The 14,628-nt window shown below is 42.8% G+C and overlaps 1 protein-coding gene across 6 annotated transcripts in view; it reads right to left on the bottom strand.

Moving 5' to 3' along the window:
- MLC1 (modulator of VRAC current 1) overlaps window positions 1–14,628 on the bottom strand; it is a 103,855-nt gene that overhangs the window by 59,415 nt on the left and 29,812 nt on the right. For all 6 annotated transcript variants that reach the window (XM_069627864.1, XM_069627865.1, XM_069627866.1 and 3 more), the window contains exons 4-6: window positions 10,677–10,730; window positions 10,478–10,579; window positions 2,937–3,038 (exon numbers count right to left, since the gene is read on the bottom strand). In XM_069627864.1, the coding sequence (XP_069483965.1) occupies window positions 2,937–3,038; window positions 10,478–10,579; window positions 10,677–10,730 (258 nt within the window). The remainder of the gene's footprint in view (window positions 1–2,936; window positions 3,039–10,477; window positions 10,580–10,676; window positions 10,731–14,628) is intronic.

The raw sequence follows: 14,628 nt of genomic DNA, 5'->3' as shown, positions 1-14,628 counted from the left end.
ACACACGTATTTGTAATTGGTTGATTTCAAACAAAAGTGCATGAACAAATGGCTGACTTTCAAACAGCAGTTTATAGAAAAACGTATTATGCATGCCAAGTTGGGTGCCTCTAACGTACCGTTCCTTTATTAAGGATGTAAGAGATACAATGAAAGTTACTGCAAAAGGACAACAGATCTTTTTATCCAATGGAAAATACAAGCAGCTCAATTGCTTGTTAAAGATGGGGGACAGATAAATGGAATGTGTGCTGTGACAGGGCCAGTAAGCTGCTGCTATCGAGAGGAAATAGGAACCCTTCCTAGCCTGGGGTGAAAGGAAGAGCCAGCCCTACCCCAGAGGAGGAATGTGGCAGTTGGGAGGACCCCCAGTCCCTGTCCCTTCTTATAGAGCCATGCAATAATATGCACACAATTCTGAGTTACATAAAATCATTCAAATTTACCATTTTTTGCAAGGAATTAAGGCTTATTTATCAAAATGGGCCAAAGAGACTCATAGGCACCCACATGAACTGTCAAGCTCACCTGCGGGCTGCCATTGCCAATCCCAGGTGGACTCACACACTAGAAAGGGGAAGTTTAGCCACCCTTTTGTGTCTTTTGCAAGTTGTACCACCACCTGGGATGGGTAACAGTACAGGGTTGGCCTGGGGAACCAGCTGGCGAGGATGGCCAATAAAAGAGGGGGGTGGAATAAAAGGAGACCTAGGAAGCAGGGCACTGTGTGTTGTTCAGATCAGGTCAGTGGAAGGAGGGACAGGCCAAGAGTCTAGGCCGGAGAAGGACGAATCAGAAGAGCATGAAGGCAGGTTATTCAGGCATTGCCCACAGTGATTCCTTGATTGGTAAGAGGAAGTGGTGCGTGAGGCTGAATGAGAATTTGTATAAGCAGTGTGAAGAGGGGATAGTAGCAGTGGTGTGAAGAGAGTAGTAGAGGTGTGGAGATGGGAGAATAGCAGTAGTGTGCGAAGGCGAGAGCGAGTAGAAGGGAGTAAGATTGGAGGGTGGAGGTAGCCCGTAGCGAGAGGAACTATGGAGGGATAGAGATAGGAGAGACGGTGGGTGGATCAGGAGGGAAGAGAGAAGTAGGAGGAAAAGGAGAAAGCGAGATATAGGGAGAGGAACATCAGAGCATGGAAGGAAATTATCAAGTGGGTCTTGAATGTCTGGAAGGCACAAACCCTGAGTTACATCATACTGGGAATTCTTTGGGTAGAGACCCCTAGATATTTCCAAGAGGGAGTTTAGACAGAGATGGCATTTTCTTTTAGGCCATCACCTTCAGATGGGCAGTTGTTAGATAGTTGGGGTTACCAATCTCCATCCTGGGGTTGAGGGATGCCTATGCTAGGGAGGGACAGCCCATCCTTAGTTCAGATAGAGAGGGATGGCCCTTAGATAGCTCTTTGCTACACATCAAAATTAAAATGCTTGAACTGTGTTTGAGAGTTGGTGTGTTCTTGATGCCATCAGTGACAGTACTCTGGACCCATGAGAAATATACAGATCTTAGACACAAGAACATAGACCCCTTCAAAGCCCCCGCAAATACTGCTGAGTGGTAAAAACACAATGATAGGAACTACACCTTTTGAAAAAGGTTTTTGTAAATAATGAAAACTCCAGTTTGGAGGTCAAATAGCAATATTTGATGAATGAATATGCTAAGATTAAGTCTGAGCCCCATCCTTAGGAAACCAATTGAGGTGTTATTAGTATTTATGATACCCTGTCTGTGATGGATTCAGTATATAAATCACTATCAAGGCATACGTATAAACTACAGGTGCAAACTAGTAACTGTGATACAGGATTATAGTGGGGGAGGTCAGTTTATACTGGCCCGTAACTGCCAGAGAAGACTGAGGGGACTAGCACTTACTAATCCTCATCCTTCGCTGTGCTACTCTGATTATTTCAGGTAATGGGTGTAAATGAGGCATGGAAATCCATGGGCTTTCTGCGCCCGTTCACACCCATTGCCAAAAACACTCATTAATGTAGCCTCTATACATGTGCTTGGCGGGCAGCCTTAACATGAAGCCCCATGGATTTCATCTTGTTTTTTCAGATGTAAAAAACAGATGAAATCCATATGTATTCTAGCATCTCTACTTGCAGCTAGTGGAGGAGGTGGGATCCGGCATGCCGCTCCGTTCCCCCACTCTGTCCTGTAAATGCACAAAATAGCATAGATCTTAATTTACTGCAGGACAGCATGTCTTTGCTAGTAAACTATGGTCTGTGCACACCTCCTGCCCGCATTAAAAAGAGCGTCTTTGTAGGTAAGTATTCGTATCCCACGAGTAATGAAGCATACAGGTATGAGCAATCTATATTGCTGCCAAATTGATTTGCTTACAATCCATAATACAAAAGCTAATGATTAAAATTAATATGAGTCATATATCATAGGATGTCTGAAGCCTACTGCGCCCAAGAAAGGATCAGTACAACAAGTTACTGGCTGTGCCGTTACCCTACGCCTTCTCCCCGACTCAGGGAAGTGGCCTTCATGATTTGTAGCACACTACAAACATTCAAATTCAACGCAACACCATATACAGTGACATAATGTCCATACTATTGATCCCATATTTTCTCCATTCACAATGAACATCTCCCCAAATTTCTAGGGCCCAACCTAATTCATTAACATAGCATCAAATAGTCAGAATTGCTCAAAAATAAGGCAAGAGGCGGGATGCCCTGTGGGAGGTTGTGCAGGAGGCGCATGTGAGGTATGTACAGAAAGTTTTGATCTCACAATATACAGCATGATACAGCTTCTGGCCCATTCTATAGGATAGCCCCATCCAAGCATGGGCTAATGGGCGGTGTTTAGGACCATGAGCATAGACCTTACCTATCCTGAAGCCCTTAGGTTTGATGGGTTCTGCCTTTGCACCCATGGAAAGCAAAAGGAAACCTACCTTGTTTCGCATGCAGGTTTCTTCATTGAACCTCGCTGACATGATTACCGTTGTGGCCATCAGGATTTCAAGAAGAATAAGAAGTAGCAAGTTAAAATTGATCTACAAAAGAAGATCCAAAGAAAAACAGAATTAGGCAGAGCTAGGCATAAGGATAGTTGGCTCAATATGTAATGCTTGTGATTCATATCTCACAAAGTTGAAGACACCAAGAAAGAGTATACAGCAACTGTCTACCGCACACTTCGAGATGAAAAAACAAACTCATGCCCTGAAACATAAACAGGCTGTGTGAACGTGGCAGCAATGACACTTTCAGCCGGCTTGTGCATCAGAAGCTGTGCATAGTTCTCTGTAAAGAAACACACTTCATTAGTGATTAAAGAAAACTCCCAAACTGAAACTGGTTTGTTTTCCTCCTTTGTTTGTCAAGGGATCTGCAACCTTTGGCTTTCCAGATGTTTTGGACTACAACTACCATCATTCCCAGCCAGCATAGTCAATGGTGAGAGATCAAGGGAGTCATAGCCCAGAACATCTGCATACCTGCAGGTTGCAAACCTTTTAGATGTATAGTTTAGGTAGTTGCAATTGTCATAGGTAGTAAATCATTACTTGATTTGGGTTAAACTAGATATAGCATGCAGATATACTATCTATATCAGGATGACGACTGCATGTACTGCCAGGAACTGCACAAATTAGTCTTGGTAAATGCTAGTGTGGACAATATAACACATGTGTGGATAGTATGCCCAAAGGCAGGCAAGTGAATTGAACCTGGACTTTTTTTTAACAACTTTATTTACAACTGGTTACAGCAAAATACATACATGTTATAGAAGAAGACAGATAAGTATTTTATGTCAGTTCTTCTGGCTTGTTCCTTTTCACCCCACGCCTCCCGCCAGGCCATGTCGGGTTCCACCTTTTGTAAGGGTTTCACCTTCTATTCTCATAGTTAGCACCCAGTTTATGATGTCAGTAGCATCTCAGCCAGTCTGTGTCTCTAAAAGCAATCCTTACCTCATGTTGGTGTCCGCCTTTCAAGATCTCGATGTGCTGTATGGTCGTGACGCAGCCTTTTGCCCTCCTGTGCTCGATCTTGCTGCTATCCACATACTTCTGGGTCACCTTTCCTCCTTAAACTGTGCCCCCACGCTTCCTCAACCACCCCTATTCCCTGGCATACTCGACCAAATGCTGCTGCCTCTGCTCCCAGACCTCCCCGGCCGTTCCCAGATAGCTGCCATGGAAAGGAAGAAAAGACTGGCACTGTTCTTTTCTTCTTTTTTCCATGGTGGACATGTTCTGTGTTAGATAGATAAATACTTTATTTCGGTTTCTCACCATGTACAGACAACACAAAATGCAATACAGAATGCACTATTAAACCAATCATGTTAAAATATACAATACTGCCAGGCTATCATGCGAGTCCATGCAAAAAGGTCGAGCATACTCGTCCTTGGCACTTAAGGGGTTAAGAACAAGACTTGATAAAAATGTACTTAACATTTTGTTTCCCTGCCCTTAAAAGAGGCGGTAATATACTTGCAAAGATCATTAACAAACCAAGCATCAGCACAAGATATAACAACATTAATTGCATCAGAAACGCGCCTAATATTGTTTGCAATAAAATGCCTTCTCAGCCAGTGGCGTCTCAAATCTAAAAGTATTTCACAAATGAGTAAAACATGAGTTAAATCCTCTACAGCCCCACTGCCACAAATACAAAGCTAAGTAATAAATTGCCACGAAGTCCGGGCCCTTAATGGTAAAACATTCAATCTCTCTTTGCGCCGGTGAGCGAATAGTATTCACAGAGAAATTCTCACGATAAGTGCGATCCCCAATGTTTCAATGAGCGTACATTTTTCATGCGATTTGTAACAAGATCAAATTCTGTTCTTCTTGCTTTCATGTTCAACTGTTGTTTGTTCATCAAGCCCCCCTCAATTCATCAAAATCTATCCCCCACTTTCTACACAATAGGGAACTTTTCTTGTACCAAGGGTAAGCGGCATAGGCGTCGGCTTTTGCTAACTCTTCCATCATATTCGTGATGTTCAGGTTCCCCAAAGGGCTCGAGGGTAGTTTCCGAAAATATTCGAGAAACCTATGTTCAGCCCGAACACCATTGATTAGAACCCCTGCTTCAAAGGCAAGAAGAAACCCTGCGGGGCTATAACTCAAACCGAGCAGCTTTCGCAGATAGATATGCAAAACGTGATCCAAGGCGGTACAACTCGTACTGCCCCAGATTTCGCTGCCATGCAAGATGGAAGAATAAACCTTTGATTCCAACACTGCGTTAGTTTTCTAAACTTGTGAAATGGCAATTGCTGTTTCCCAACTTTAAAGGAGCTATTGGCACCCGCATAAAACATGCTGTAGTGCTAACAGCTGTAACCCCTCAGTGAGGGGGAGCATTACTGCTTGGTAATGGCGCAGGGGACTGCACTAAGGCCTTCACTTCACTCAGGTCTATAACTTGTGCTCCTGCCATTACCAAGAAGAATTGTCGTCGCCCCCCTCCGTGGGGGTTATTACTTAAATAATACCACCGCTGACTCCCCAGACAATCAAATTAGTAGAATTATGGCCGATTAAAACTAGTATGCCTCATAGAAATATAGTGCGTCATTCACCACGCGCCGGGTCCATCAAAGGGTTCCATTTTCCATGGCACTCTGATCCGTGCTGCCTGGGAATGTTGCTTGTGACAAAACTAGTACCCTAAATTGCAAGAACTAGGTATAGAGGTGCACTCCAAATCTTCTTGATTTCTAATTGTTCAAATGATTGTTAACCAATTTCCTTGTGAGTTTAGGTGCTCCTATGTGAGTCCCGGCTACAGGAGTTAAATAGTAAACATGAAAAATGATCACCAAAAAACTGGTGGACAATCACAGGGCACACTGTTAACTGACCAAAGTCAGTAAACAAATTCCTTTTTTGAAAAATTCTCTCATGAATTCACATAGAAAATTAAATGTTGACAAAATTCAAATATATATGTGTAAAAAACTTAGTTTTATTTAAGCAAAAAACGTATTCATAATCATTCAAAAATAAAGACAGTATTCATTTGGTGTATTCAGTCATCTCATAGCAAATACTAGATACTTTAACATTTCTTTGTGTCTAAGTGGAAACAAATAGACAGTTCATGACATTCCAGCAAAGTGATTGTGAATTATATCACCAGCATGTTCAGAATAAGGACAATGTAATTGTATGACGCGTTTCGGGCGTATCCCTTCATCCGGTACAGTTTTCAAATTGATTCCCTACAAATAAACAAACTAAATGATATTTTTAGAATCTGTAATCTAGCTCTGGTATACATTTGATCTATAGTTGTTTGTTTTGTATTAATTAACTTGAGAGAGGACTGACCTGTGTCCTTTCAGTGTTCATTCATCACTCGAATGAGTATGATTCGAGATGATTTGATTGTGGTGTTCCAGAAGCCACAAATGTAATGGCCAATGTCCTAGTAGAAAATTATAATTGTCAGAAACCTTTTTCATGTATCGGATCTTTATAGAAACCGTGCGTGGGGCACAATCGCCAATTTACATGGTCTACATTTTCAGTTAGTAGAAGTTAGTAAAAGCCGCTGGTACTCACCGTTTTCACAGTGGTAGTTTAGTTAGCTGATTGTTGTCTGTTCGGCATCAGGGTCAGAAAATTAGTTGTGTCTCTCGCTTTGATCACATTTAATCCGGCGAACTGTGTTTCGAGAAATATGCCGTCTCATACTACTGTTCCCTGCTTCTGGTTAATGTCGGATCTGTAAATTGTATTCAAATAATTCATTTTGGTTGGCACCTTTCTTACATGAGTGCAATGTAACATGCGGTTGTTGTTCGGTATCTTACTTCTTTGTAATATGTTCATAACAATCTGTTTTTCCGACGATCTTCCTTTTGAATGTTCGCGCGACTTCCTTCAGTTGATTGTTGTTTCCATTTCCGAATAGGTTGGTTTGCTGTAAAGTATCGCCCGGACCTTCAAATTGGGAAACAATACTGCAGAGGTTTCCTGTCTGTAATCGTGTTGTCTTGAGAACTGTGGGCATGTAGGGTAATCCAATGTGTGTTTACTTCCTGTGAATGCAGGGCGCCATCTTAGAACATTCGGCCCTCGTTCATTGTAATTGAAAAATATACTATTTTCAAACTTCTGTTGTAATCAAGTTTTTATGAATTTTTTATTTTAGGTGTTGTTATTTTGGTTTACATATAGCGTCCATAGCTTTAGTTTAAATCAATCAATTTTTTGATGAGCAATTTTTTATTTCAATAATGTAAATTTTACATTGATTTAGCTAACCTGTTAGAGATCTGATCTCTAAAGTCTCCTCCGCAGTGTGTGGTTTTGACAAAACACTGAATGTATTGTGCTAAAAATAGGCATGGGTATTTGTAATTGAATTCTTCTTTATTGCTGGTAGTGGTCAGAGGGTAATTAACTCAATTTGCACTTTCACTGGATGTAGATTGAGTTGTAATTATAAATGGCAACTCATATCCCAATCGACATTCATTCCTTTCAGGTACATGGAGTTTAATCGGTCAATCCAAAATAATTCTTGTTGTAGGAGTCATTTTGTCATATTTCCTCCTCTTCTTGGCAATGTTACATGGTCTAAGATGATAAATTTGATTTGGGCTATTGAGTGAGACTCTTTCAAGAAGTGTTGTGCTACTGGAGATCGTTCATTCTTTAGTCTGATGTTCGACTTATGTTCGGACCAGCGAGTTTTAACTTTCCTTGTTGTCGTCCCTACATAGAAGATTCCACATGGACATTTGATCCCGTAAATAATGTTTTTAGTGTCAGATGTAGACGTGTGTCGTAATTTAACCTGTATCCCATGTGAGGGTGGGTGATGTATTCTCCCTTAATTAAATTGTTGCAGTTGTTGCAATTGTTACATGGGAGAATTCCTCTGTGTTTCTGATTCATCATCCTTTTGGCTGAGAAGTCCGCTTTGATTAAATTGTCTCGTATTGATCTACTTTTGCTATATGTAAAGAGGGGAGGAGTTGGAAAAAGGCTTACTAGAGTTGGATCAAGGGATAGGATTATCCAATGTTTTTTAACAATCCTTTTTATTTTGTTGCTCTGGTTGGAGTAGGTTGTCACATATACGAGATTTTCTGCTTGCTTCTTTTATTTTGGACACTAGGCTTTTTGTCTCTGGATGTGTGCAGCTTTCTGTGCGTAATGTTCTACTGTTGCTTGGTCATATCCCCTTTGTTTACATTTCTCAACTAATTCTTGAGTCTTATCCTTATAGTCAATTTCATTGGAGATAATGCTGCGATACCTTAGGAATTGGCCTTTTATAGAGGGGACGGGAACCTCTCTCTATCATGAAAAGGAGACCTACCATGGAGATATCCACAGCTAGCACTAGCCCTGAGGTAGACGGTGGCTGTTGAGTGGGCCTCAATTCCTATCTCCCCCACCGCCTTGTGCCAGTCTATTTCTGAGCAGTCCACCTTTGTCTTATGCCAAGCTTTTTCGACAAGATGCTTGCCAGTATTTTCTTGTTTCTTCGAGTGACATCTCTCCCCAACGGGAAACCAGCAAGAAGCATCCGAGGGAGAGCAGTGATTCAGCACCACACAGCAACTGCCAGAAGACCGGGACCCAACCACCAGTACCTAGTTCCCCAGGATTCTGCAATCCACCGGCAGCAGCGAGAGACCAACGGAGAAAGAGAAGAGCTTCAGCACTGCAAGTTAGCAGAATGCATGGAAGCCTCATGGTGCTGCCCTATAAATACAGCGAACATGCACAGCCGCTGCATAAACCTCTAGATCACCAGGGACAAATGCAAGGGATAGCCCCCTTCCCTGTGTAAAAAATGTGACTTACCTTTGGGGCACAAGCAACGGAACCCTGTGACATGAATTCGAACATTCAGCCTCTCGGTCACCATTGATATTCCGCGGTCAGCTAACGCGGAGGAAGTGGGCTTCACTTTGCCCACTATTTGAAGCTTTTGCTGCCTACAACACGTAACGGGAAAACAGGAACAGATTGGCTAGGAACAGAGATCCAACCCAGAGAAGGGAAGAGGGGATAAAAAGAGCCCACTGGAGGCAGGAAGTGTGGTTTATTCAGGTGAGGTCAGAGGAGGAGAATGCGGAATTCCAAAATACTAGCAGGAGGGAGGAAGAAGAGACGGAATGTGGAGACAATTGATGGAGAAGGTGACATATTGGTTGGTGAGTGAGTAGTACTGAAGTGTGAGTGTTTGTGTTAATGTGGTAAGTGAGGTTAGAAGAGTTAGTGTAAGGAGTGACTGTGAAGTGTATGGTATGAGTAGTAGCAATGTGGCGGGGAGTTGTAGTGTGGAAGAGGGAGTAGTAGTGTGAAGAGGGAGTAATGGGGAGGAGGCAGTAGTAGTGAGGAGGCAGATGTAGTAGTGAGGAGGGAGTAGTAGTGGGTATGAGCGAGTAAAATAGTAATATGGAGAAGGGAGGAGTAGTGGAGTAGTGACAGCAGAGAGTAGGCAGTAACATCAAAGGATGGAGGCGAGGTCCAGAATGAGTGAAAGACGTTGGAGGGACAGGGAAGTGGGGGGGAGTGAGGATAGGTGGGGGAGTCGAAGGAGGAGAAACGTAGATGACCAGGAGAGGGAGAGGTTAGTGTGAGCATGATAGAAGATGCTTGTCTCAAGCAGGGCATCTGCAAGGCCAAGGCACAATTCCCTAACCCTATAGCAGACTAACCACTGACTAGGGTAGGGAAAGGTAGGAAGCCCCTGATGAAGGTTAGTGTGCTAAACCCAAGGGCCTTTACATTAACAACTCAGTTCAACTAGCGATAGGTATACTTGGGGAGAAACAATCGCTGTGTACTAACCTGGGCAGTGCTCCTCTACTTTTTTTATTAAGCTCCATTCCGATATTTCTATTTTAAAAATAAAGGATTCCGGAATGGTTTTGTTTTAAAATAAAGTAGTTGAGCAGCATCAGGGATCGCACTGGCAGCAGTTTACTCTTTTGGGAACTGATAACCGTTCCTGGGGGATTAGAACCTGGGACCTGCTGGGTCAGTGCCAACCTTGCATCACAGTGAGCTATCGTAGAACTGCTCGGTCCTGTTATTTTTTCAGTGGCCTGCTTGGGACATAGCCCATTCCCAAGCTCCATTATAGCCGTGCTCCCGAAGTAATCAGAATATTTATTTTGCATTTAATCAACCTAACATGAAAATACTGCAGTCACAGCTGGACGTGTGGCTAATGGCTACCTGGGGGGTGGCTTTAATCTTTAGCATGACCCTTAAGAGGTGCGAATGATGGGTGATTAGAAAGGACACACACATACACAGATGTATATATATATATATTTCTAAATATTTAGTTAGGAAAATGCTGGTCAGTTTATGCACATCTGGAAACTGTTTTCATGTATTACTTTCTTGCAGCAGTGGGTTGATAATACATTAGATGGCAACAGGAAGAAATGCCAGCTTGGAATCCTGTTTTACTGAATTAGGTAGCCACTCACATTAACAGCTGATGGATTGAGGACAAGCTTGCACCCAAACCAAACCAGACATGTTGTGATAACAGCAAACGTTGAGACAAACAGGATCTGAAAGCTGGGAATCTGAAAACAAATGTGCAGAATATATTTCAGAAAAGAAGAAAATGTAACTATACATCTGGTTAAAGGTACATTGTGTGAGCTCAGCGAAGACACTTACCGCATTCATTCTGTTTTTGGCTACAGCAAAACTGACAACAGCAGAAGGGACACACTGAAATAAAGCAAAGGAAACTCAGATCACTATTTGCAAAGGGAATCTGGCCTTTGCATGAAGGATGGGGAACTCAGAGTTCAACCGGAATGCCAGACCTAGAATCAAAAGGCAATGGATTTGCATCCCCATGGCTGCTGACTGATCTATGGGTGTTTGCTATAGGGCTGTCATATGGCCATATGGCAGAGGTCTTCAGACTCTGGGGTGTGCCCCCCTGGGCTGCCCACATTCCCAGGGGGTTGGGTGTGGTTGCGAGACGCAGGCCTCATTAAAGTGGAGGAAATGGGCAGGGGCGGCTCAGAGGGTCGGACTGGTGCATAAAACTGTCTCGGGCACCAATGAAAACGTGTCCCAAAGTTGCAAATGGCAATTCATTCCTTTAGTGACAGACTGTTTGAATAGTACCCAAGGGGTGTTTATTATTCAAATAAAAGCAAATTGTGATATTTAAAGAATATTTATTCATCAACAATTGTCAAAATTACTAGCTGCTAAGTAGCATAAGATAGTGATCAAAACAATTATATATGCTACATTCACAGAATAGAAAAGGGTTGCACCACTTCTCTAATTGACGTACGTAAATATAATCAAAAGTGGAGTCCACTGATCGAATATCTTAATTCCTCCTCAGCAGTGTCCTTTTAATTTCTTTGGTCTGTTCTTCCTTCTCCTCTTGTGTCTTGTATTGTCCTGTCTGTTTTGTTCTTCTTTTGTGTTTTTGTAGTCCTTTCAGATATATATTTCTCATATATTGCCTCAATAAATTCCGATGTTAGAGTTTGCAAGGAACTTTTACTGCATCTCTACATTTATTGTAACCTTGATACATACGTTATGCCTTTTAATTGTTAACTCAACTTAAATGTGTATCTTGGACTGTTGGTTAGCAAGTATTATAATGGTTAATTGTTGATGATTATATCCTGTATTTATCCATTACAAAGCCTAATAAAAATTGCTAAACAAAAAAAAAACTACTAGCTGCATAGTGAAGTAACTCATCAAACTGGCCCACATTGGCCAAAAAAGGGCACATTTTGAACAATAAAACTGACCCACTCTAGCATTTTGCATTTTTGGTTTGGGCATTGCCCTATTTCCCTAAAGGTCAGCAGTCTGAGCCTAGTGACACATCCATAATGGGCGAGGGGGCTTCCACCCAGTGGCCCCCTCACGCATTATGGAGGAGCCGAGGAGCCAGCCCAGTGAAACAATGAGCACTCCCTCAGCTGCTTTTTCCAGATGAGGGAGTGCTCCTGGGCTGGCTGAACTGAAAACAGGGAAACACTGTTTCCCTTTGACAGTTCAGTTCCCCAGATGCACATGCTCACTGAGCCATGCAAGGCTGGGGTGTTTTGCTTCGCAAGCCTTGCATAGCGCATTGAAAATGCTGGTTGGGGATATATCTGCATGTCTGTATGTGCGAGGGGGAGCTCCTGCACCTCCTCGCACATACAGACAGAGCAGCCTGGAGTGGGGCATTTCAGCACCCACACGCAGGCTCCTGCATGCATGTGCAGGAAAGAGGAAGCTCTTGCTTCCCGATTCCTGTTCATGATGCAGGAGCTGGAGCACTGGTGTTAGGCAAGATTTGGCGCAGTACCCTTTGGGTGCACTACAACAACCTTGACCTCCTGGTAATAGGAACCCAACCTTTGGTATAAGTCTGTACTACACAGGTTGGTAGTGTGGCTGAGCAGCCAGGCTTATCTCAAGAGGGGCCAATGTGAGCAACAGGGGGGTTACACAGAGATTCACAGTGACAAGTATCCAAATAAACACTTACACTCAAGGTTTCTTGATTAAACAATTATTAATTTATTTAACAGTCAGTTTGAATAAGCCTTATTCAGAAGGGGTAGTATAATAGTAACACACAAATACACTCCAAAATACACACTCTTAGTTTCTCTAAATCAGCAAATACCCATTTGGGATGGCACACAGACACTTCCTACACCCTAAGGTGACTTAAATATCTAGGACATTGTGGACATTAATATATCACTGTACATTTAAAGCAATACTGAGATGAGTGTTAAAGTAAAAAGGTTTCAGAATAAAACAAGAGATCACACAAATATTCTGACGCATGTAAGTACTTTTTAACCCCCCAATGCAAAGTCAATTAACCCTTTCCTGGAGGGAAGTTAAGACACGAGCAGAGGAGAGAAGAGTCATTCAGGGAGCCAGGCCAGCCAATGTCAATTGGGCAAAAGTCTAGGTGAGCTGAAGCACTTCATTCAGGTAAGTTAAAGTCTTGCACAATGTTTTAGAAGTCTTTGTAGAAAAAGTAGTATCAAAGTAGGCTCTCAAGCTGGGAGTCTTGTGAGAGGTAGAAGATGAAAGCAACTCTGCAGAAGCAACCAAGACAGGTCGCAACTGAGATCAAGTAATATTACAACAACAAGAGGTAAGTTCTCTTAGAATGTACAGTACCTTTAGTTAGAAGAAATGGTTCCAGCTGACTTCTGTTCCTGTGTGGCTCTGCAGATCGTTTTGTTCCCTCGGGACAAGAGGGAGGACTTCAGGGGACTGCTGAAACACAACGGGACGGGTGGCAACAGAAAAGGACCAACTTCTATTCAGCGACACTTTGCGGTCCGGAGGATCTTCCACAAGCTCGGGTCCCACTTAAAAGTGATGCACTCCGTTCGGTGTTCCTCTCCCTGGCCCTTCGGTTCCAGCAGAAGCAGTAGTGGAAGTACAGCCAGCTCCGAGAGGATGTCCAAATGAGATCCCACCAACTCAAGGGGAGAAGTTGTCCTTGCAGGGCTTCTCTAGTCAAGGCGAATTCGGAGCTTCAGCTCAGCAGCAGGGCTTCACCGGGCAAACCAACGGTCCAGGAGTTGCAGCAGGCGTCCTCTTCAAGTTCTTCTTTGGATTCCTTGATCCAGTGGGCGATTCTGCCTTCCAAGCCAAAAAGTTTCTCCTTTTATGCAGGTTTCTTCCATTCATTCCTGCCTAGCTGTCAATCACACAGCAGGGTGGCTGTCCTTGGCAGACAGCCAGCCGGCCAATCACTTTAGGGTGCATTACTGTAACCAAGGGGATTAAGCAAAGGGAGTTTCGGGCCCCTCCCTCATTTGCTGCGCCTGCCAGACATACTGGAGCCAGAGGCGGGCTTCACTCGAATCAAGTGACCAAACTTAGTTTGGTGAGCAGAGTAAATCTCAAGAAGGACCTTTTTCAGCAAGAAATGGTGAAAAAAGAAGACCGGGGTCATTTTGACAAAATGGGCAACCATGGGTGCCTTACTGCAGCTGCAAACCCAACCTGCGGTAAAAACACACAATGGTAGTAAAAAGTAAACAACTGCTACCAGCCATTAATTGTAGAAAGGTTAACATAAAATTGTTACACGAGAAACTAGACAAAGGGGATACTAGGTAACCCCTCCAGCACCCTATTGTAAGATAGTGTGTGCTGGGTCTAGAAAGTTACAAACGTAAGTAAAGTCAATTTCAATTCACTACTCTTGGAAACAGTAGTTTATCCAAGAGAAGGTATTTAAACCTTTGGGAAATCTGAAAGACTTCCCTGTGTCACTGCACTGAAGGTGCTGTGTGTCACAATGCAAACATGATACCTATGGAGTTTGACTCCAAAACCAAAAAGAAACACAGAAAACACATAGAATTGAAAGTACAAAGTCCAAAAGTTGAGCAAAAGAGCTTGGGGTCTCTAGGCTGGGAGGAATTTAGCACTAAACTGAAAATTCTCCCTAACAGCTGGGAAAGAAACTTCAGGACCAGAGCATAAGGTACGTTTATATTGATTTATGTTTTATCTAATATGTGTATGGATGCGTGTATGCTTGTGTTGTGAGTGATGATGTGAGTATGATGATGTGAGCTTGTGTGAATAATAAAGTGCTTGCTGTGTCAATGCT

Source organism: Ambystoma mexicanum, chromosome 12 (assembly GCF_040938575.1).
Source record: "Ambystoma mexicanum isolate Mex_15411 chromosome 12, UKY_AmexF1_1, whole genome shotgun sequence".
Lineage (NCBI taxonomy): Eukaryota > Metazoa > Chordata > Amphibia > Caudata > Ambystomatidae > Ambystoma > Ambystoma mexicanum.
This window is presented reverse-complemented; position numbering and strand designations above follow the sequence as displayed.